At 44.9% G+C, this 22,416-nt stretch overlaps 1 protein-coding gene across 1 annotated transcript; it reads left to right on the forward strand.

The window, feature by feature from the left end:
* The first annotated feature begins 630 nt into the window (after positions 1-630).
* Positions 631-2,565, forward strand: LOC138452815 (general transcription factor II-I repeat domain-containing protein 2-like). Its single transcript, XM_069605156.1, has one exon. It carries the CDS (start codon positions 631-633, stop codon positions 2,563-2,565), a length of 1,935 nt encoding a protein of 644 aa, XP_069461257.1.
* Positions 2,566-22,416: the final 19,851 nt, after the last annotated feature.

Raw genomic sequence — 22,416 nt, forward strand, 5'->3', positions numbered from 1 at the left:
AACGAACATTTTTATTACGTGGGCCGGCTGCCCCCGTTCCCCTGGAACTACTGGGGCAGGAGTGGAATGTTCCCGTGGAGATAATAATGTAAGTACTTGTATAGATGAATCTGCAAGTGCGGCTGAAAATGAAAAAAACAAAACATCCGGATCGAGCAAAGTCACTCTCAAAAGGAAACTAAGGTGTGACTGTTTACTTTACACCCCCACTGGGCACGGCAGACATTCTGTCTCCTCTGCAGCTGCTGGGTTCAGGCTTGGTATAGTGTTGGCATGCATCTTACAAAGCTAGCAAGTGCTGCTCACTTCCAAGTGGGAAAGTGGGGACAGTGCTCGTTGTTCACCTTTTGCTATTTCTTACTTGTTTCTCTAATTTGTTTAATTTTTCTTGCTTTGACTTTTTGTATTTTACTCTATCGCCATTCTTTTTTTCCTGAATTTCTTTCTTTCTGAATTTTTTCTCTTCAGCCATCTCACCTGTCAATCCTCCCTTTTTCTTTGACCCTTTCATCTGCACCCCATGATTGTGCTGCTGTTTCTGTCTCCCTAATGTGGGGGAACTGGCAAATTTTGCTATGGGGCCCTCTGATTTCTAATTACGTCCCTGTTTTGGACCCCTGTAGGCCAGCCATGGATAAAGGCAAGAAAAGAAAAATTTCTGAAGAAAACAGAGTGTTTAATGATACATGGACAGAATCATTTGCATTCTCTACTGACAAGACTGGTTTACCAGTATGCTTAATATGTGGTGAGAAATTTGCAAACAACAAAAAGTCGAATATTGCAAGACATTTCCAGAATAAACACACAGCCTTTGCTGAAAAATATCCAGATGGAGATGAGAGACGAAAAGCCGTTGCAGAACTTATGAGGAAGGTTGATAGGAGCAAAAATAATTTCAAGAAGTGGGTGAAGTCTGCAAATTCCACAACATATGCTAGTTTTGTAGCCGCTCAGGAAATAGTCAAGCACGGGAAGCCGTTCACAGATGGAGAGTATATAAAAGAAGCATTCATTAAGATTTCGGAACATCTATACATGGACTTCAAAAACAAGAATGAAATTGTGCAGAAAATCAAAGACATGCCTCTCTCTGCGAAGACTGTTAAAGACAGAACCCTAAAAATGGCAGAAAACATTAGCAAACAGCAAATTCAAGACATTAGTTCAGCTGTGGCGTACTCCATCGCCTGTGATGAGTCCAAAGATAAAGGTGATATTGAACAAATAGCGCTGTTCTGCCGATATGTCAACTCTTTTGGGCCACAGGAAGAACTGATTGAGCTGATACCACTAAAAGGCCAAACAAGGGGTGAGGATATCTGTAAGGCTGTCCTGGACTTTTTAAGTGCTAAAAAAATAAACACCAACCACCTGGTCTCAGTGGCTACTGATGGGGCACCGAGCATGAGAGGAGCACAGAAGGGCTTTGTGGCTCTACTGCAGAAGGCACTGGGTAGAACGCTGCTGTCATTTCATTGCATCCTGCACCAAGAGGCATTGTGTGCTCAAACATTTCCCCCCGAATGCACAAAAGTGATGGATGTGGTCATTCAGATTGTTAATAAGATAATGGCAAAGGGTTTAAACCACCGCCAGTTTCGTTTGCTATTGGATGAGGTGGAAAGCACATATTCTGACCTCCTGCTCCACAACAAGGTCCGGTGGCTGTCCAGAGGCGAGGTGCTAAAACGCTTTGTCACATGTTTGGAAGAAGTAAAAACCTTCCTGGCCAGCAAAGAGCTCACCTTTGCTGAGCTGGAACAGCCAGAGTGGCTGGAAAAATTACATTTTATGGTAGATATGACAGCCCATCTAAACACGCTAAATACAACCCTTCAGGGGAAAGGAGGCACAGCCCTGCACATGCTGGAGGAGGTTTTGGCATTCGAGCGCAAGTTGACAGTGTTTGTCAAAGATTTCCAGAGAGGTACACTGTCTCACTTTCCTTCTTTGAGAGAGTTCAAACAAAGTCATGATACGATAAATTTGGAATATTTCAAGTCTGCAATCACCGCAATTCAAAGCTCATTTGGGAAACGATTCTGTGAGTTCAGAGAGGAAAAAAACACATTATCCTTCCCTGTCACTCCCCTGGCGATCGATCCATCCCTATTGAATATGACTGCATTTGCAGGTGTAAGTCAACCTGATCTTGAGATGGAACTGGCCGATATAGCCGACAAAGATATATGGGTGTCCAAGTTCAAATGCTTAACCGCTACTCTTGAGGATGTTGCCCGTCAGAAGGCCATTCTAGCTCAGAATCATAAATGGAGTGATATTGAAAACCTTCCCAAACAGGACAAACTTGTATTCGAAACATGGAATGCCATCCCCGACACTTATATAAACATGAAAAAGTATGCATTTGGAGTCCTGTCGATCTTCGGTTCCACATATGTATGTGAGCAGGTCTTCTCCAACATGAACTATATTAAAAACAAACATCGATCACGCCTCACAGATGACAGCTTGCAAGCCTGTGTGAAAATGAAGGTGACGTCTTACAGCCCTGATGTGCAGACACTGAGCACTGAGGTTCAGGAGCAAAAGTCCCATTAACCAGGTAAATTAAATATTTTAATTAGCTATTAATTTGCAAAAATATATTTTACATTGGTAAGTGAAAGTCCTTTTTTTGTTCAGATTGACAGCTGACTGCACGATCCTGTATATATAGTTTAAGCAGGTAAGAAACAATATATGCAGTGTTATATTTGTTTTAAATGTCGCAATGGTTTTGCGGCTCCCAGTTTTTTTTTTCTTCGGAAACGGGTCCAAGTGGCTCTTTTTGTCTTAAAGGTTGCAGACCCCTGGTCTAGGAGGACCTTCACATCTTGTCAGCCGAATGGCAAAGGTCGTATGATATTGCCGAGACCCTAAAGTTACTTATATCAATGGCCAATGGTATCTTATCTAACCATCAATATCTGCTACCAAGTGAACTGGAGACTTCCAGCCCTTTAAGATGAGTAGCAATACCCTGGAGAGGGATGGGGATGCAGATTTTAATCAAACATCAATAATTCAGACGACACAAATAGCTTGACAAAAGTTTGTCTGTTTTAATGCAAGTTATTAAAACAGGGAGTACAATGAATATCAGCAATCGCGCGATACATAACTCTCAAACATTTAAGAAAAAACAGTATTTATATAGACCAAATGTGTCACTACTGACGTTTAAACCTGCATCACTACCAATGTCATCCTACATGGTAAACTTCAGAAACTTATTGGGAAGCAGGATTGGTTCTAAGTGAATAACTAAGCATAAGTGTTATACCTGTATAGAGTAACAGAGAGAAAGTATTGGATACTTAACATCAGGTGGGGCAACTAAGCCCTCCCTTCAAAATGGCCACTATGAACATCACTAAATGTACAACGTCCCATTGGCTACGCAAACTATAGAACCCCCAACTACGTGCTCCTATACAATTGGTTGGCTTCTAACCCCTGCCAATAACTTTCCACCTACATGAGCAGCACGCAGACCGAACAAACAGGTGTGGGTGAGCTTGTCTCGATACCAGTTTCCCACCAATTAAAAATACACTCCATCATCACCTCAATGGTTCAGTGTCAATTAGTGTTTGAAGTTAGCCTTGAGTCTGTACTGTTCTCTGGGACTTTTTAAGGAGTATGGGTACTGTCTGACTTTCATGCGTAGGTGTGATCTCCTCGTGCTTCCAACTTCCTTCTATCACGTGACTGGACACCACGATTTGAGCATTTTTGTGTATTTGATTTTATTCTTCAATAGTCCTCTGGCGTCTTTTGTTTTCACTTGACCTTTTTGAACAGGAGCTTCTGTTCTTACACATTAATTGTATCCAATGTCAGCCAATTCTAGTTCTGATGAGACCTTGGCTTTCTTGGCTCATCCAACTCCTTAGCTTCTCTATATTTTGTTTAATTCAATCTCTTTTGTAACTGCGACATTGAATTGAGGTCTTCCTCGTTGCACAAGACTGCTATTTATGCAGTGGAACATTCATTCTTCATTCAATCCATATGTATCTATGAGGTATATATGTATATGTGTATGTTGGCGCTTACCGTGATCTATTGACTAGAAGCATGTGGCTAGCTTCATAATTGCTTTGCTGCTTGCGCTTCAATGCATCTGTACATGTTTGAACTAAGTTTCTTCATCAGGTTTGTGGCATAGGTCTCTTCATCTTGATCCCAAGATTTCACTTATCCTTGGTACTTCTCTGTTCTTCATAACTCGTCTGCTTCTCTGGTCTGGTTATCTTCCAAATGGAGTTGATTCAGCTTTGTATGACGTCACCATTCATCCTGGTGTGTTACGCTCACCTGGTTCCACGGGGGTGCCACCCAGCAGTTGGGGTTCAGATGTCCCTCCTTGCGATGCCCAGGTGCACCAGCAGAAGAGTTCTGCCTGGAATACAGGTAAGCTATGTTCAGGACTAGGCAACCGGGGTAAACAGCCTCCCGCCTCCCTGTAGGTCTGCAAACCTTCTGGACTTCACCTCACCTTGTTTTAGATGTTGGCGGGTTTCTCCATTCTGCTGTCTTGGCAGAGGTGCGTTGTGCTTGGTGGGCAATGGCGATCGAGTTGCTTCACTGATGCCGGCCCGTCTTGAGTCTTTCAGCTAGGTCTTATTGCTATGAATATTGCTGTCCTTGCATGCCTGTTTTAAACAATGTCTTTTTCTTCATTAGGTATGCGTAAGTCCATAAGGTGGCAGGCGGAATCTGTGTTTCGCCGGTAAGTATGGGCGTTTTTGGAGCGCTTTGATGCAGTGAGTAGGCTCAATATGCTGCGCTTAAGATGCCTTGCCTTTGCTAACCTGTTATCTTTTCCTCTCCACAGGTCGCGGTACTCGGCCGGAGTATGGAATTCCCGTAGTGATGCTGATTGAGGAGTGGCAGGAGAGGTAAGCCTTTCGGCACGGTTCGCTAATTGTACAATGTCTAATGCCTTGTTTCTTCTCTTTTACATGTCTGTCGATCCGAAGGAGCGCTGGTTCCAGGATGATGGTCGGAAGAGCTGCGGACCGCTGGAGATGAAGTTCAGGTAAGCTGCTGCCTTTTCTCATGATGTCCTTTCCATTGTTTGCAGGTGCTGTTCTTCCGAGGTTCGTGGCTGAAGCTGTACACAGGGAGCGTTACGTTGCAGAAATGCAAACTAACGCGAAGTGTGTCAGTCCATTTGGGTGTGGTTTAAATAGCTTCAAGAAAGAAGTCCAGGCAAAATAGTCCCCATGGTACCACACCCAAAAACACTATACTGCAAGCCTGGTATCAAGGAGCCAGGTTATATGGATGCCTCCACAGGACTGGCATTAACGAAAAGTTTTTCCCAAGCACAAGTCCATATTCAAACATTAGCCTGGCGCCAAAGGAGCCAGGACTGGCCCCAAGAAGGCCTAGGCTGCTAATTCTTGGGTTTAGTGGGGACTGGAGTCAAGACTCTCCCTGGCCCATAGGTTGGCCAGGGGGTCTTCAGAGTGTGGGTCGTGACAGCACTCCCCCCCACGGCCCCTCTCAAGGTGTTCCTTCTGTCCGGCCCAAGCTTAGTTGGGAAGTTTCGATGGTAGCTTTTAATCAGACGCGGTGCGTGAACATTTTCACAGGGTTCCCAGGATCTATCTTGGGGTCCAAAACCTTTCCACTCTATTAGATAGTATAGTCTCCCCCTTGAGTACTTAGAATCTAGTATGCCTTTAACTTCGAATTCAAGTTCTCCGTCGACAAGAATGGGTTTCGATGCTGCTTCCATCCGTGTTCCAGGTTGCATTGGTTTTAAAAGGGACACATGAAATACCGGATGGATGCGTAGATTGATTGGTAAATCTAACTTGATGGCCGTTGGACTGATAATCGTCTTGATGGTGTAGGGTCCCAAATACCTGGGTTGAAAGGTCCGGGTATAAACTTGGTGGCTAGCCAAACCTTGTCTCCTACTTGATAATCGAGGGCCTTCGTCCTGTGTTGGTCGGCAAATTGTTTTTGCTTGGCCTTGGCATGAATTAGATGTTCTCTGGCCTTTTTGAAAGCCTGAGTGATGCTGGTGTGAAGGGTTTTAACCGCAGGCATTTCTAAATTGGTTGGGAGATCCAATTCTGAGGTACGCGGGTGTCTACCATGTAAGGCATAAAAAGGTGTTTGCCCAGTAAGCAAGTCCTTCCAGTCTCTCAGCTCGTGATGCAACATACACCACAAGAGTTGCTCAAGGGTATGGTTGGTCCTTTCGGTCTGACCGTCTGTTTGGGGGTGATGGCTAGTGGATAGCCGGACGTCAATTTGCGCCATTCCACAACACTTTCTCCAAAAGTTGGAAATGAACTGACTACCTCGATCGGAGATCAGGACTGATGGGAACCCATGTAATTTAACAATATTGTCCAGAAATACCTTGGCTAGAATGGATGCATCTGGAAGGCCTTTGAGTGGAATACAGTGGGCCATCTTCGAGAATAGGTCTACGACTACAAGGATGGTGTTAAACCCCTGACTGATAGGGAGATCTGTGATTAAGTCGAGGGAAAGGGTATGCCATGGCGCTGTCCAAAGGTTTCAAAAGACCAGATGGTTTGTGTTTTTGCGATTTGTTTTGTGCGCAGACTCCACAAGACTGAATATATTGGATTATATCTCTTCGCCAGGTAGGCCACCAAAAGTTCTGTTTAACCTTGGCTAAGGTCTTGGTGATTCCAGGGTGCCCTTCGATTAGGGAATCGTGGTAACCTGAAATGACTTGCTGTTGTAGGTTCTTGGTGGGTATGTATAGGCGGCCCTTAAAAAGGAGTAAGCGGTCTTGGATGGAATATTGTTCTCCCTGCGCTTGCCATGCAAGGAGGGTATCCGGATTCATGCTTTCTTGAATTTCCTTTTTCAGTTCCATGTGGGTTAAGGCTGTAGTCAGGCCTAAGAGTTTCTCTTCAGGTAGGATGGGGACTGGATCTGGGGCTGTATAAACCAAGTCATCTGTTCCAGTACGAGAAAGTGTGTCAGCTTTTCCATTCTTGGCGCCTGGTCGAAAAGTTATGACAAAATCATAGCAGCTGGCGTGAAGATTGGGCCTTTGCTGTTTTAAGATACTGCAGGTTTCGGTGGTCAGTAATAACTGTAATGGTGTGTCTGGCTCCCAGAAGGTAGTGTCACCAGGCTTTGAAGGTAGATTTGATTGCCAAGAGTTCTTTATCAGTGATGGCGTAATTCATTTCTGGAGGTGAAAACTTCTTTGACCACAAGGCCACTGGATGTAGCTGGCCAGTTTCTTGATCTCTTTGTGAGAGGACAGCACCCATTGCTATACTGGAAGCGTCCGTTTCTACGATATATGGGAGGTCTGGACGTGGATGTCGTAAGATAGGTGCTGAGGTGAATCTTTTTTTTAGTTCCTGAAAGGCTTTTTCTGCGTCTTCGGTCCAGGTGAATTTCTTGTTATTTTTTCGTAACAACACAGTGATTGTGTGTACGATTTGGGAGAAGTCTGGTATGAACCGACGATAAAAGTTCGCAAAGCCTAACATACTTAGTACTCCCTTTATTGACGTCGGTGATAGCCATTTCAGAACGGCATCGACCTTGTGCAGGTCCATCCTGGTGCCTCCGGGAGTAAGGATGAAGCCTAGGAACTCCACTTCGGTTACATGAAAAAAGCACTTTTCCAGCTTGGCAAATAAACGATGTTCACAGAGCTTGGCGAGGACTGAACAGACGTGCTTGATATGGTCTTGTTTAGAAGTTGAGTACACCAGGATATCATCTATGTACACTAGGGCGCAGACATCAATTAACTCTCTCAGGACGTCATTCATGAAGTATTGGAATGCTGCCGGCGCGTTGCATAACCCAAAGGTCATGACTTGATATTCGAATAACCCATATTTAGTACGGAAAGCGGTTTTCCATTCGTCGCCACTTCTGACCCAAACCAGGTGATACGCTCCCCGAAGATCCAATTTGGTGTAAACTTGAGCGTCCTTGACCTGGTCCAGCATTTCCGGAATAAGTGACAAAGGGTAACGGTTCTTCACCGTGATCTGGTTCAATGCGCAGTAATCAATACAGGTCCGTAAATCCCCTTCTTTTTCCGGCACGAAGAACAAAGGACTGGCTGCCGGGGATTTCGATGGATGGATGAATCCATTTGCGAGTTACTCGTCTAGATAGGACTTCAGATGAGATTTTCAGGTTCAGTCAGAGCATAGATTCTTCCACAGGGGACTTGGGCACCAGGAACAAGGTCGATTTGACAGTCATAGGGCCTGTGGGGCGGCAGGGTATTGGCTTGGTCCTTCTGGAATACATCCTGGAAATAGCAGTATTCCTCAGGTAAAGTACTGGTTACACCTAAAATAGATGTTGTAGTTCGGGGAGTCGTAGAATTACTGAAAGCAGTCTTCTGTTCTTGATAATACCAGGCTGGAGAGCAGTCACTGGGGAAGGTTAATTTCCTGGCTCTCCAGTTAATCAAAGGATTATGAGCGATTAACCATTGCATCCCTAGTGTAAGCCGAAATTGAGGCGCCTTGATAAGGTTGAACGAAATGAGTTCCCTATGCCTGTCCTGGCACAGCAATGTTATCTCAGCTGTGCATTGGGTTACGGGTCCAGAAGCAATTTCAGTCCCATCCACTGTAGTCACCTTATCTGTAGTCGGCTTGGAACATTAGGGAAGTCCCATCTCTGCGGCCAGATCTTGATCAATATAATTCCCGACTGCCCCACTGTCGATGTAAGACTTTATGGCATGCATTCTGGATGACCGTTGGTTATTGATCAAGATCACTGGTATTGCAAAGTGTGAGGTCAGTGGCTCATTTCCCTCACTCGACAAACTGACCTCTACTTTTGCCGAGCTGGGTAGTTTTCCGATTGAGATTCTTTCTTTTCGTCTTTTTCCGTGGCCCCAACGACCTTCCTAGTGGGTTTCACTGGGCAGTCCTTCAGCAAGTGCCCAGATTTTCCACAATACAGACACAGTTGTTGTTGCCTTCTTTTATCTAGCTCTTGTTTTGTTAATGAGGGTCGCACTCCCCCAAGTTCCATGGGCTCTGCAGGACTTTCTTGTGCATGAGTTACATTGTCTCTCGACCGAACATACACAGCCCGTGGATCCATTTTGGAGCGATCTGCTTTTCGGTCTTGCAGCCGGTGGTCTAATTGTACAACCAAGTTTATGAACTCTGAACAGTCTCGAGGAGGGTCCACTACTTGAGCTAGAACATCTTTTAATTTGCCTCATAAACCATGATGAAACAACGTGGTTCTTTTGTTTTCAGGCCACCTAGCTTCAGCGACCAATCTGTTCAAAGTAGCAATGTACTTTAACAGGTCCTGATTTCCCTGTCGGAAGGAAAGGAGTTCATTGTCCACTGCTTGTTCTCGGGTATGACGAGCAAAACGTTTCTCCATTTCCCTCTGAAATCCCCCAAAGCCATGTAACAAAGGATCATCATGTGTCACCAATGGAACTGACCAGTCTGCTGCGCTACCGCTCAGGTATGACAAGACAAAGGCCACCCGAGCCTGGTCGTTTGGAAATGCTCCTGGCCTGCAAAGAAAGTGAAGGTGGCATTGATTCATGAATGTGGCGTATTTCCGTGGATCACCTGTAAATCGCTACGGTGGGGCCAAAGGAACTGTTCCTGGATGCATGATTTTCACCAGAGCAAAAGAAGTTGATGGGAGGATAGGATTCTGCATTGCTGGGTTGCTTCCCGGTAGGGGTGTCTGGCCTGCTTGTGATTGGAAGTATTGTCTGCTAATGTCTTCAGTGCGCTCCTTAGTCACTATTAAATCTCTTCGGAGAGCATTAGTCTCCTGATGGGCAGAATGAACCTCAGCGCGCAGTTCTCCTATTAGTTGGGCCAACTGGTCTAATTCTGAGGTTTCCATGGTGCCCAGGTGGATTTTAGTTTGGAGGCTTTGCATTCTGTTACGCTCACCTGGTTCCATGGGGGCGCCACTCAGCAGTTGGCGTTCAGATGTCCCTCCTTGCGATGCCCAGATGCGACCATCGGAATAGTTCTGCCTGGAATACAGGTAAGCTATGTGTAGGACTGGGCAAACAGGGTAAACAGCCTCCCACCTCCCTGTAGGTCTGCGACCCTTCTGGACTTCTCCTCACCTTGTTTTAGATGTTGGCGGGTTTCTCCGTCCTGCTGTCTTGGCAGGGGCCCGTTGTGCTTGGTGGGCAATGGCGATCGAGTTGCTTCACTGATGCCGGCCCGTCTTGAGTCTTTCAGGTAGGTCTTATTGCTATGAATATTGCTGTCCTTGCATCCCTGTTTTAAACAATGTCTTTTTCTTCATTAGGTATGCGGAAGTCCATTATGTGGCAAGGCGGACTCTGTGTTTCGCTGGTAAGTATGGGCGTTTTTGGAGCGCCTTGTTGCGGTGAGTAGGCGCTATACGCTGCGCTTAAGGTGCCTTGCCTTTGCTAACCTGTCATCTTTTCCTCTCCACAGGTCGCGGTACTCGGACGGAGTATGGAATTCCCGTAGTGATTCTGATGAGGAGCAGCTGGTGAGGTAAGCCTTTTGGCACGGTTCGTTAATTGTACAATGTCTAATGCCTTGTTTCTTCTCTTTTACACGTCCGTCGATCCGAAGGAGCGCTGGTTCCAGGATGATGGTCAGAAGAGCTGCGGACCGCTGGCGATGAAGTTCAGGTAAGCTGCTGCCTTTCCTCACGATGTCTTTTCCTTTTTTGCAGGTGCTGTTCTTCCGAGGTTCGTGGCTGAAGCTGAACACGGTGAGCGTTACATTGCAGAAATGAAAACTAACGCAAAGCAATAGCTTCAAGAAAGAAGTCCAGGTAAAATAGTCCTGATGGTACCACACCCAAAAACACTATACTGCAAGCCTGGTTTCAAGGAGCCAGGTTATGTGGATGCCTCCACTTGACTGGCATTATCGAAAAGTAGTTCCCAAGCACAAGTCCATATTCAAACATAAGCCTGGCGCCAAAGGCGCCAGGACTGGCCCCAAGAAGGCCTAGGCTGCCAATTCTTGGGTTTAGTGGGGACTGGAGTCAAGACTCTCCCTGGCCCATAGGTTGGCCAGGGGGTCTTCAGAGTGTGGGTCGTGACATGGTCATTCAGTTTCTTTGTTTCATCAGGAATCGCTCGAAAATGGCCATCATATTGTCTTGAATGTAGGTATGGTATCCTCAATGGGTACTTCACTTCCCATATTCTCTTAGGTATAGGTATTCTTATGGGTACTGCACAGAGTCGTTGCTCTTCTTCTTGCTTTCTTATTGGTGCAGTATACGTCACATACTTTGGTTCATACTTTTCAGGTAATATAGGCGGGCCAGGTGGAGTGGGGTACTTGACTCCTTCACTACAGTGTTTACTGCGCATTTAACCAAATTAATGACTGCCATAATGCTGAACACAAGGAACAGGGATTGTGGGGGTGCCCCCGATCCACCTGTTCGGCATTATGGGCTTCGAGTAATGCGGAAAGAAAAAATAGAAAAAAGCACCCTGCAGCGCCAGCTCCGACCCACGTTAGTGGCGGCAAACTGGTTCCATAGAGGTACAGGAGAGTCAGCAGCACACTTCTGTGTGTGCCAGCGAAAAAGGTAAGGGGGTTAGGAGTAGGGGGATGCTGAATGGTGAATAGTGATCTACGTAATCACTGCAAAACTGGATCTTGCAAATTGTTCTTTTCAGATTCACAATTTCCCGATGAGCAGGAATCACGTAGATCCTGCCGGCCCTACTCAGAGGGCATTGGAGTAACGTACTACGCTCACATGTTCAGAAGGTGTCAGGTTGAAGAAAAGTTACAACATTTTTCAGGACAGGATAGTGAGGCAGGATAGATAGGTGGTAACATGGGAGGAGGTGAGGCTGGATTTGATTTGGGGGAAGAGTTACGTTTTAATGCTTTCTTTCTGAAAGATGGAGGGTGCAGTACGGATGTGGAGTGGAAAGGTCTTCCAGGCTCTGGGTGCCCACTGGGTGAATGCTTGCTTTTGTGTGCATGATAGTTTCCAAATTGGAATAATTAGGTTTTGTTGGCTAGCTTGTATGGTGTTTGTGTGGGTGATGCATTTCAGTTTGTTCTGTAGGTAAAATGAGGTTTGTGGTGAATAACTGTGTATACAATGCAGAGTTCTTTAAAGAAAGACATTCTCATGGGTACTGGGAGCCAATGGAGTTTGTAAAGAGCAGGGGAGAAATGTAAGCATTTGTGCAGATGCAGAATGAGTGTTGCCACTATGCTCAGTTTGCAGTGGTATACCGAGTGGACGGGAGGGAGTATCTTGCACCCACAATGGCTCTTTCAATAGCCAGATTGGGACATTTGGGAAAGGGGCACCTCTACATTTTGATATCATCATTGACAATGAAGGTGCCAAACGGGAAAGGTGTCATGCTGCCAGGACAATGTGGGTCCCCCTTCGGCAGTGGCCCCTTTACATGTTGCCCCATTAGCTTTCGTCCAGTCCCACTAGCCATGGCCTTAAGTTATAAGCAGTGCCTGTGGCCTTCAGATGTGGCCACTCTACATATTCCTCCAATAAGTTTCTTAAAAGGGCCTACCCGCTTTTGGCCGTGGTTGCACCACTAGGTTTCTTTTGGGCATACTAGCCATGGCCTTTTGCCATGACCCCTTCACATGTGGCCCACTAGGTGCTATGTCAACTGTACATGTTCACCCAATATCTTTCTTTTGGACCCACTAGGTGGCCACATCCTTTGCCCATGGCCACTATACATGTGCTTCGGCCCTGGCCAGTGAGCACAGCCGTTGGCCTTGCCCACTGTATCTTTTTAAAACACTACCTTTCTTTCCCATGACCATTGGCTCTGGCCATCGGCCATGGCCCCATTTACATGTTTCCACAATAGTTTTCTTCTGGTCCCACTTGTCATGGCCCTTGACCATGCTCAGTGCCCACAGCCTTACATATTGCTCCAATCGGTTTTCAAAATGGGCCCTTTGGCCATGGTCACAACACTCGGTTTCTTTCGGCCATGACCAGTGTCCAGCAGAGGCGCCAGACGACTCGACGCCCTTGCTGGGCCAAAGTTCTTAATAGACTTTTTGCAGACCCGAACTATCGACACCAAGGTGCTCCACACGCCTTGTCTTTGCAGGACGTCTTATACTCATCATCGATGAGCACCGCAAGGATGGAAGCTGCTGCCTCGACGCGGTTGTTCACCATTTCTTCGAGGGATCTCGACGATCCGTGGGTCCTGCCTTAGAGGAAGCCGCTCAAGAAGGATCTGTCAACGACCCGACGTCGAAACCTACTATTCCAAGTACATTGGGGTTGTAAAACTATTTAGAAGGAAATAAGACTCATTGAACAATATATGGACAGGGCTTGTATTATATCTTTATTTTCAGGTTGCCCAGGTGGAGGGATCCTCACACAGAACTGTGCCTAGTGCTAGGGGCCCAGTATTAAGCCTATTGTTCCAACCAACTGAATTCCTCCTATGTCCATTGTTGGTTACCTTTATTTGTGTGACATTTCACCAGAGTACAGTTGATGCACTTTAATGAAATCTAATAATAATTGTGGTACCACTTTGAACTGTATATATTTGCCATTGTAGATTAACTGAGCATCAAGTGAGTTATTGTGATTGTGTATATAACCTTGAACCTTAATTATATAAAGACTGTGTTTACACTAATAGAGTGTGTGGATATTCCTTTGTGGGGGCTTCAGACTACACTATACTTAAGAACCAGCCTGCATCACCTCCTGAGAAGCTAGGCCTTGATTGCTCATCCATTGCTACTGAGATAGAGAATCTTGGCTGGGGTCCTCTGTGCCTCTCCTCTGCCGAATAGAGAGCAGGAGTACAGACATCCCCCTCCAGTCTCTACAATGGGACCATAGAAAGAGCCAGGTTTCTGGGCGAGATCCCGCAGGACCTGGGAGCCCAAGGCGAGAGAAGCCGTCAGGATATCACAGGTGTGGGAGTCTCAATATGCCAATTCGAGCAGCTGGAGCTGCAGATTAGCAGGACAGAAGAGGGGATGCCATTTGCCTCCCTACCGAGACAGCATAGTTGCCAGCACATGCAGAGCTGCAGATGGCATGAGAGCGGGGCTTCCAGGAGCCAGTCCGTTGACCAGAGTAGCAGGAGGGAGGAGCGGGAGCCGCCGGGAAGTCTGCCGAGGACCGGTGAGTGTTGGGGGAGAGACACACTAGACCATGGCACTCCTACCAAGCTGAGGATAAGTAATTAAGTATGGAATAAAACAAACACTTTAAATTAATGTGAATCATGCATCTTGAATACAGAATTGAATGGAAACTTGAAATTAAGCACATCAAATGCATATTGAATAACAAACTGAATGGAAAATTGAAATAAAATATATTGAATGCATATTGAACACTGAATAAATTGAAACCTTGAATTTAAGCAAATTAAATACTGTATGGAATACAACTTTATGGGCAAAGCAAATAGCAGATGATAGCCAAAGTGCCCATGTGAGAGCAAACTAAGGAAAAAAAGCAAGCGTGAAAGAGTGCCATAAAAAGGATGGTGGTGAACAAAACCACCACAATGTAAATGTAGTACGGCAAGGCCAAAGACTGGCAAGAGGTGTGTGACACAGTATGGCAGAGCCAAGAGGCTAACAAGGAGAAGCAAGAGAATTGTAGAACTCTGCATAAAGCCAAGTGGCAGACAAAGAGGGAGTGAGGGAATATGACTTGGTACACAGGGGCAAGTATAGAAGAACCTATGTGGGCTGGAAAGCCTAGGAATCCTTGTTTCACATCTTGTGATGGGTGGACTGTCTTGTCTGTCAACTGCGCCTAGACCAGTGAGCCATGAAGGATGACAACCAAAGCCATTGTGAAACAAACCAATTTGAAGCACTGTAAGTGAGCTGGTGAGGCAAGCCAGTAAGAGGGTCAGGTTGACCTCAAGTTGTGTTAAGCTTTATGAAAAGATTCAAACAAGTATAAGCAGTGCTTTAAGTGGGGTAAGAAATTGAGGGGGGCCCTCGTTTGGGGGCGTGGCATCCACTGTGGGCGTGGCCTAAAAGTGCACAAATCATAGTATGGTACGCAAACAAATATATAAATGTAGTAGAGCATTTATATATTTGTATGCGTACTAGTATGGTTTGTGTATTTTTCAAGCCTTCTTTTATAAACATAGCAATGTTACATATTTCTATGTTTATAAAGGTGGCTTGAAAGTGTACAAACCATAGTAAGTTACGCACACTTGTGTGCTTACCTTACTATGGTTTGTGTACTTTTCAAGCCACCTTTTATAAACATAGACATTTGTAACATATTTCTATGTTCATAAAAGATGGCTTGAAACGTACAAGCCATCTTTTATAAAGCGTTGAGGACGGACAAAACCCAAGGTGGTTTTGTCCGTCGACAAAGCTTTATAAAAGATTCCTTGAATTGTGTACGTTTCAAGCCATCTGTTATAAACGTAGAAATATTTCTACGTTTATAAAAGATGGCTTGAAACGTACACATTTCAAGGCATCTTTTATAAACATTTGCCAAAGGAGACAGGCACCTCGGGCTCAGTGATCGCTGCTCTGAGCAGAGATCACAGAGCCCAAGACGTCTTTCACCCTCTGGGAACCCGCGGGCTCCGTGATATAATCTACGTATTAGATCATGGAGCGTGCAGGTTCACAGAGGGTCAGTGACCTGGCGAGGGCAAACAAAGGAACTGTAACTTCCCTGATGACCCTCAGATCGGGGGTCATCAGGGAAGTTACAGTGACTGACAGAAGTGCCAGCCAGCCTCAGCGACGCTGTGGCTGGCTGGCACTTCTGACCACTTACCTAACATTACACTGGCGGGCGCATAGCCGTCGCGGCTGCGGCCGTGGCGGGATAATGCGTCCTGCCATGGCGTGGTGGGACCGGGGGGCCCCGCAGGGCCCCGGCTCAGCCTCACTTTTTGGAGACTGGCGGGGCCTGGTCCCGGCAGGCCCCGGCCCACTTAAAGCACTGAGTATAAGTGATGGAGTAAAAATCTTGGGGCAGGTAGCCCTGAGACTTGTCTTGAGAACAAAGCCGTAAGACACTTTTCTTTTGAACTGTGTTGCTTGGAACTTGTGGACGGGATCCCAGAGGATCATTTGGAACTTTATTGCCTTGAACTTGTGAAAGGTAATGTTGAGACTTTTGTGGAACTGCCTTGTGCTTGGGAAGGGGAGCTGAAAGAAAGCTGTGAGCTTGAAAAAGCTCGGAACTTTGCGTTTAGCACCATGTCCTTTATTATTATTGACATTCCCGACATTGGTTAACTTTAGTTGTGAGGGCAAAAATAGGTTTTGGACACAGACCAACTTTTAAATTGAACCCTTTGACTCAGACTTTGCTTAGTTACATTCAGGTAGGGAAATCACACCTTAGCATAGGGCAAATTAGGCCTTCTACCATCCTGACATTTGATTTAATAAAACAGTTTAATTTGAACTTTGAATCTGTTGTCTGTGTCTTGCTTCATGACACATTCACAACGTAGAAAAAGTATTTTACTCAGTTGAGTTATAGTACATGTGTGATGTGCTGGGTGCAATAGTTACATAAATAAGTAATAGCCAGAGATCAAATGAAATGATCCCTGTTAGATGCTTTTTTTTGGAGTGAAGTTCTCAGCAAGATCCTCTGTTTCCAATTCTGTTTGCACTTACTTTGGAGCTCATTGTGATTGCGATGAAAGAATGGCATGTGCATAGGGAAATACAAACCTTTCTTTATACATGTTTAATATAATTGTATGCAGTTGACATGGTCCTTTACATTACCAATCTAGTCGAAAACCTCTAGCCATTGCTTGATGAGTTGAAGTCCTTCGGAGGGCATTCTGGTTTAACAACAAACTGGGAGAAGGCAGACATATCTCCATGGACTGCAACAGTGCTAGCATCTGTGATTTAAATGGGGTTCCGGTGGTGCCTGAATTCCATAAAATATTTAAGGGCCCATATTACCAGGATGTGAAGAGAATTGCTGACCAATGTTATTATTATAATTGTTCTTTTATAACACACTTAATACCAATGAGTGGTTTCTAAGTGCGGGATTGGGACTTGAACCTGTGTTGCGCTGTATTGTCTTGCTTCCAAGACAAACTCATTGCCTCTAAACTATCCTTCCTCCCCAGAATGGATTCCTAAACTCTGGCCTGGTGGACAGAGCTTTAGGAGGACACCCTTATCATTGTGAAAAGAGCCACTTCTAGAAGTTTAGCAGGAGAAGTGAGTGGGGTCAGAGGTCCACAGAGTCGACACAGTGAAACACCAAGGATTACACTTAGACAGTTAGTTATAAAAATAACACATTTATCATAGGCCCAGAAAACGCATGGAAAGTGACTAAAGGCAGGTAGAAATATCACACAATACTAGGTACTAAAAACATATATTCAGTCACTGTAGTTGGTGCAAAATAAAACAATCCCACCCCCAATAACTGTAAAGGAAGGAAAGTGATTATATTAGCAGCAACTGTACACAGGATTTACAATCCTGACTTTAGAAGTCCAACCCTAGGTTGGATTGGGCCTTGTGCCCAATGGTTCACATTGTTTTCCTGTAGTTTAGGAGTTGGGAAACAATTAGGAGAGGGTTCCTGCAGATGTGAAGATGGGACCAAAAGTTATATGGAGTAGGATTGTAATTGTAATTGTAATTGATTCTAGTGAATAACATAGTTCCCAACTTTCAAAGGGTTTTTAGTAACACATTGTGCCAAAGCCAGACAAGTGTAAACATTTAAAAAGTTAGAAAAAACTTTCCAAGGGTGGAGATAGGGGGGCGGGTATGTATCACTAGAACTTACCACCCACACTCCGATTTCTCTTCAGACTTGTTGGGTCATCAGAGGGTCCTCTGAGGTAAGTTTTCCCGCCTTTGGTTCTGGTTGCTGGTGCTCAGGAACTGCAGGTGTAAGAAGAGTTCTGCTCATAGATGGAAGTTTGGTGCAACCTCTTCTCGATGAACAGTGCAAGAACCACCACTACAGCACACCTCAGGACACTTGACCAGGCATGGGAAAGCAGGTTACAGAGACAGCCACCATTGCACAGTGACACCAGTCATCACGATTGTCATGTTTGAAAAAAAGCCTCTCATCTCAGGACCGGTCAATGGCAGGGAGTTGCTGTTATACAGGAGGACCTATTATAGAACAAGCTAAAGACCCCTGGAGTTGTGGGTTGAAACTGAGACCAGTAGCACTTCTGTTGTGGTTGCCCAATTTACAGCTGGCCAGTCCACTGTGTGGTCCAGGGACACTTCTGAAGGCTCCAGCTTTCTTGAGTACCATAAGAAATGGGCACCAGTTGTTCCCACTGGTTCAGAGGGTTGCAGCACCAACAAGGGTCTTCCGAGATCAGTAGCCAGACAGGGCTCCATGTGGAATCCAGCCAGATTCGGTCAACAGGCCTCTTCAGGGACCATCCACAGGTCTTCCACAGTCTTCACAGTTACAACCGGATACTTGACTCCTCTTCAGATGTTCTGGAATGGCTGCAGGAAACCTCTTATTATCGCAAAGTCAGGTGAGGGATCAGACTTAGCCTTCCGTAGCAGGATCTGTCCCACACGTGCACACTAGCAGTGGTCCAATCGAGGACCAATGTGTGTTTCAGGCAAGCATGCACAATGGTCTGTCGATTGGAACCAGACAGTCCCAGACAATTTACTGGGATGCCACTCACATGGTATGTACTAGTCCACAAAAAGCATGTACTTCCCGGGCAATTGCATGACCATAAAAGGATTTTCCTGACCTGGTAGATCAGGAAGTAGGCTAAAGGACAAGATGGCCAAAGTACAAACTAAAACCTTGTGGCATGGCCATGTTTGGACACTAGCCACTGTTAGTAGCCAAATGTGGTAAATACAGCAATACTAACAAAAAGTACAGTAAAAAGAAAGAAAGGTAACTGCTGCCACCAGTTTGTACTTAGGAACACCTTAGGTAATCAAAAAATCCCTTTGAGAGTAATCTAGTGTCATGCAAAAGAAACCCCATTGCACTGCGTTGTAAGGTGCATTGTGCAATGATAGCAAGTTACCAGAAAAAGTAACAAAGTCAAAAGAGTAAGGGACACATAGAGCCTCGTTCAAGTTTGCCACTATCCTGCCAGTAATACCGATGGGATGCCGGCAAACTGACCTACCGCTTCCACCACCTTATATCACAGAACTTCCAGGATATTACTAGGTTGCAGAGAGGGCAGTCCCTAGGTCTTTCCCATAGAACTCCATGGAGGGGTGCTGTTAATACTGGCTTTTTTTTATACCAGTGATGGCCTGATTTGCATCCAGCTTTTGGCTGGAGGTAAATCAGGTAACCCTCACCAACAAACTTGAACCTTTAGTGCACTGCCAAACTTGTAATGACCTCAATAGTTGCCCGAAGGACTAGTCAGTTTCCCATAACATGTGAGCAAAGGTCCCGCACAGTGAAGCTGAAGGCTTCACTTCACTTTAAAAAGTCAGGTCAGGATGAAAAACAAGAGCAAACACTTTGGGGGCCATAGAATATGGAGGGAACGTTACTAAAATACATTTTTTTTCCTATCATCCAGCAATTATACTCCACCAATTTCTGTGCTCTGGTCGCATGCTTTGAAGTGACATGCTTGCCATTGTCCACCGCTGAAAGAGCAGCATTGACCAAATTGGCAGTTTTGACTACATTTCTATATTTGTATCACCCAGGTGGAATGTGGGTCCTGTCTCTTTGCTATCACGCTCTCTACTTGTGGTGCCCCTCAGGGATCTAATCAATCTTCCTGGTGTTTCAATGTCTAGATGGCGCCCTTGGTCCACAAGATCTCTGCCTTCACCTCCAACTTTCAATGTTATGCAGACGACACACAGCTCTCTTTCAGGCTAGGCTCAGCCTCTTCCTCCTCCTCGCTCATTCCTGACTGTCTGTCCGCAATTCAGTCCTGGTGTGCTTCTAATGATCTCTGCCATAATGCCAGTAAGACAGAGATCATCCTCATTTGGACCCCTGCTCCTGCTTTCCCACTTTAACTCTGGCCAGCCACCCTGGGTCCTGTGCCCTCACCCACTGGTGAGGCAGAAAACCTGGGGATCATCTTTGTCTCTACTCTCGCCTTCTCTTCTCATATCTTGGACATTTCCAAAACGTCCCACTACTAGCTTTACCTCTTCAGAGGTATTCTACCTTTTCTCACCTACCCCCGAGACTCACTGTCTCTAGAGACATGGTTTTCTCCAGACTGGACTACTGCAACAGTCTCTTCCTGAATCGTCCTTCTTCTACTCTCTGACCTCTTCAACTTATCCAGAACAGAACTGCAAGACTTATCCTTGGCCTCAAGCCCAGGCACTGCATCACTCCAGCGCTGAAATCCCACCACTGACTCGCCGTGGCTGCAAGGATCAAGTTCAAGTCCCTCTGCATAGTGTAAGTGATTTCAACCCGGCACTCCACCTAAGTCAATGCCTAGCGTGTGATGCACAGCTGGAACCCTTAATTATTTATTTATGTGTATAAATTCTTTTATTTCTGAATGATATACCCTTATATCAAGCCCCTCTCTGAATCCCCTAGCTCACACTGAACCAGGAAGCAGGCTGTTTTTCAAAGTTAAAAGGATTTATTGTATGTATTTCATAATATATATGTGTATATATATATATGTGTATATATATATACATATATATATATATATCACACTATTCAAAATTTATACAAGGATCACCAATGGGGTGATATCACAACAGCTCTCTTTAATCAGGAGGAGTAAGGATAGGAAAAATAATGCAGCATAGAAACAATACTTTTGTGTGGGGGTCAATCAAAAATGCAATGTGATACACTTACCACCTGCACACCACTCAATCCCCCCAATATGCAATATAAAGAGATGAAAGGGGAGAAAACAGGTTTCAGGAATACACACTCAACAAATACAGTATCAAACCCAATTTCCCCCAACAAACAAAGCGAAAAACAGGAATGATTGCAACTTATCAAAATGGTTTTGAATGTGGCTTTGAATGGATGGTAAAAACACTGAAAATGGATTTAATTTACTAAAATGGATTCAATACTAGTGGGAGCCGCTTTGTATGGGATCAGACAAACACTAGCAATGATTATTGAATAACTAGCAGGTTGAAAACGGAATTCTGAGGTCAGATGCAATGTACAGCTGTTTCACACGTGATAGATTTGACCCAAACAAAAAATTCACGGCAAACATTTCCACGCAATGCGGTTTTGGGTTTGGCGGAAATCTGTCGGAAAATTCTTGGAAAGCTGAGGATGTTAGCTTCAAGTGGACACTTAAATTTTGTTTCTAGCATGCACGGTGAGGAAGTTATGAAGGTTTTTGTAGAGGTTGTTTTTTTCAGAAAAAGTCAAAATTTGTAAAACAAGGTTGCGCTTTTTACAATTACAAACAAGGTTTGTTATACTAGGGAGTCTATGAAGCCATAAACTACACGACAGCACAGCCACCATTCCAGGGACGCCTCTGGATGGTTTCTACCTGCCTAGACGCTTGTCTTTCTTCAGCAAATATATTAGCGCAAAGATTATTTTAACACTACTATTATCAAAGGACTATAGGGATGAGAGAAAGATTCAGGTAAGACAAAAGATTTTCTACAATTAAGTTTTGGATATAATAGAATGGGTTTGGATAGGATTACTTATAGATAATACATATGCTAGAGACAATCCTATGCTATGGATACTGACTACCACTGTTTGGAATGGACCCGTCAGAGATCTGGTCAGGGATATTTGGACTGGAATTCTGCTAGCACACCAGACTGGACTCAAGGCGCTCTGGTTCTGCACTCAGCACAGCATTCTGGACACTGCACGGCGAAATTGGACTGGATCTGATGGGTTGGTTCTGGTTCACAGCTATCTGGTCCCAGCTCAGCTCTACTGGGTCAGATCTCTGAATTCTGGCAAGAATTCTTAGCAAGAAAGTAGCACAGCTCAGCCAGGCTGTTCTTTTTTTCTGTTCCCCTTGGAGGTCTGGGGTAAAATCTGGTTTCAGGATTTTAAAGGCCAAGCTGAGAAGGGTTCAGCTTTGGAAATGGTCCTATCTGCTTTCAAAATTCTGGAGTAAGGAGTCTGGAGTCTTGTATAGGGATTTCTCTTGTAAAGTGCTCCTCCAGCAATCAGTTGATGGGTGAATCTGTGTGTATCTCTAGGTCCTAAGCTGTCTCTATTTATGTATTTTCTAAAGTGGTGGGTAGGCTGAATTATACTAGGCACACCCCTAGGGATTCTATTGGTTAGGGTATTTCCTCTCTCCTGATTCGAGAAGAAAACATGGTGTCATGATGACGCTGTATTTGATGATCCAGGGAGAACCTCCCCTTTGTTTGAGCACATGAAATCTATTTTTCATACAAGACATATTTACAATTTTGCAACTTTAATACC

The sequence above is a fragment of the Ambystoma mexicanum genome, chromosome 4p (assembly GCF_040938575.1).
Source record: "Ambystoma mexicanum isolate Mex_15411 chromosome 4p, UKY_AmexF1_1, whole genome shotgun sequence".
Classification (NCBI taxonomy): domain Eukaryota; kingdom Metazoa; phylum Chordata; class Amphibia; order Caudata; family Ambystomatidae; genus Ambystoma; species Ambystoma mexicanum.

Excerpts from the sequence above, each read along its gene's own strand:
- LOC138452815 (XM_069605156.1), top strand. The coding sequence starts at position 631 with ATGGATAAAGGCAAGAAAAGAAAAATTTCTGAAGAAAACAGAGTGTTT.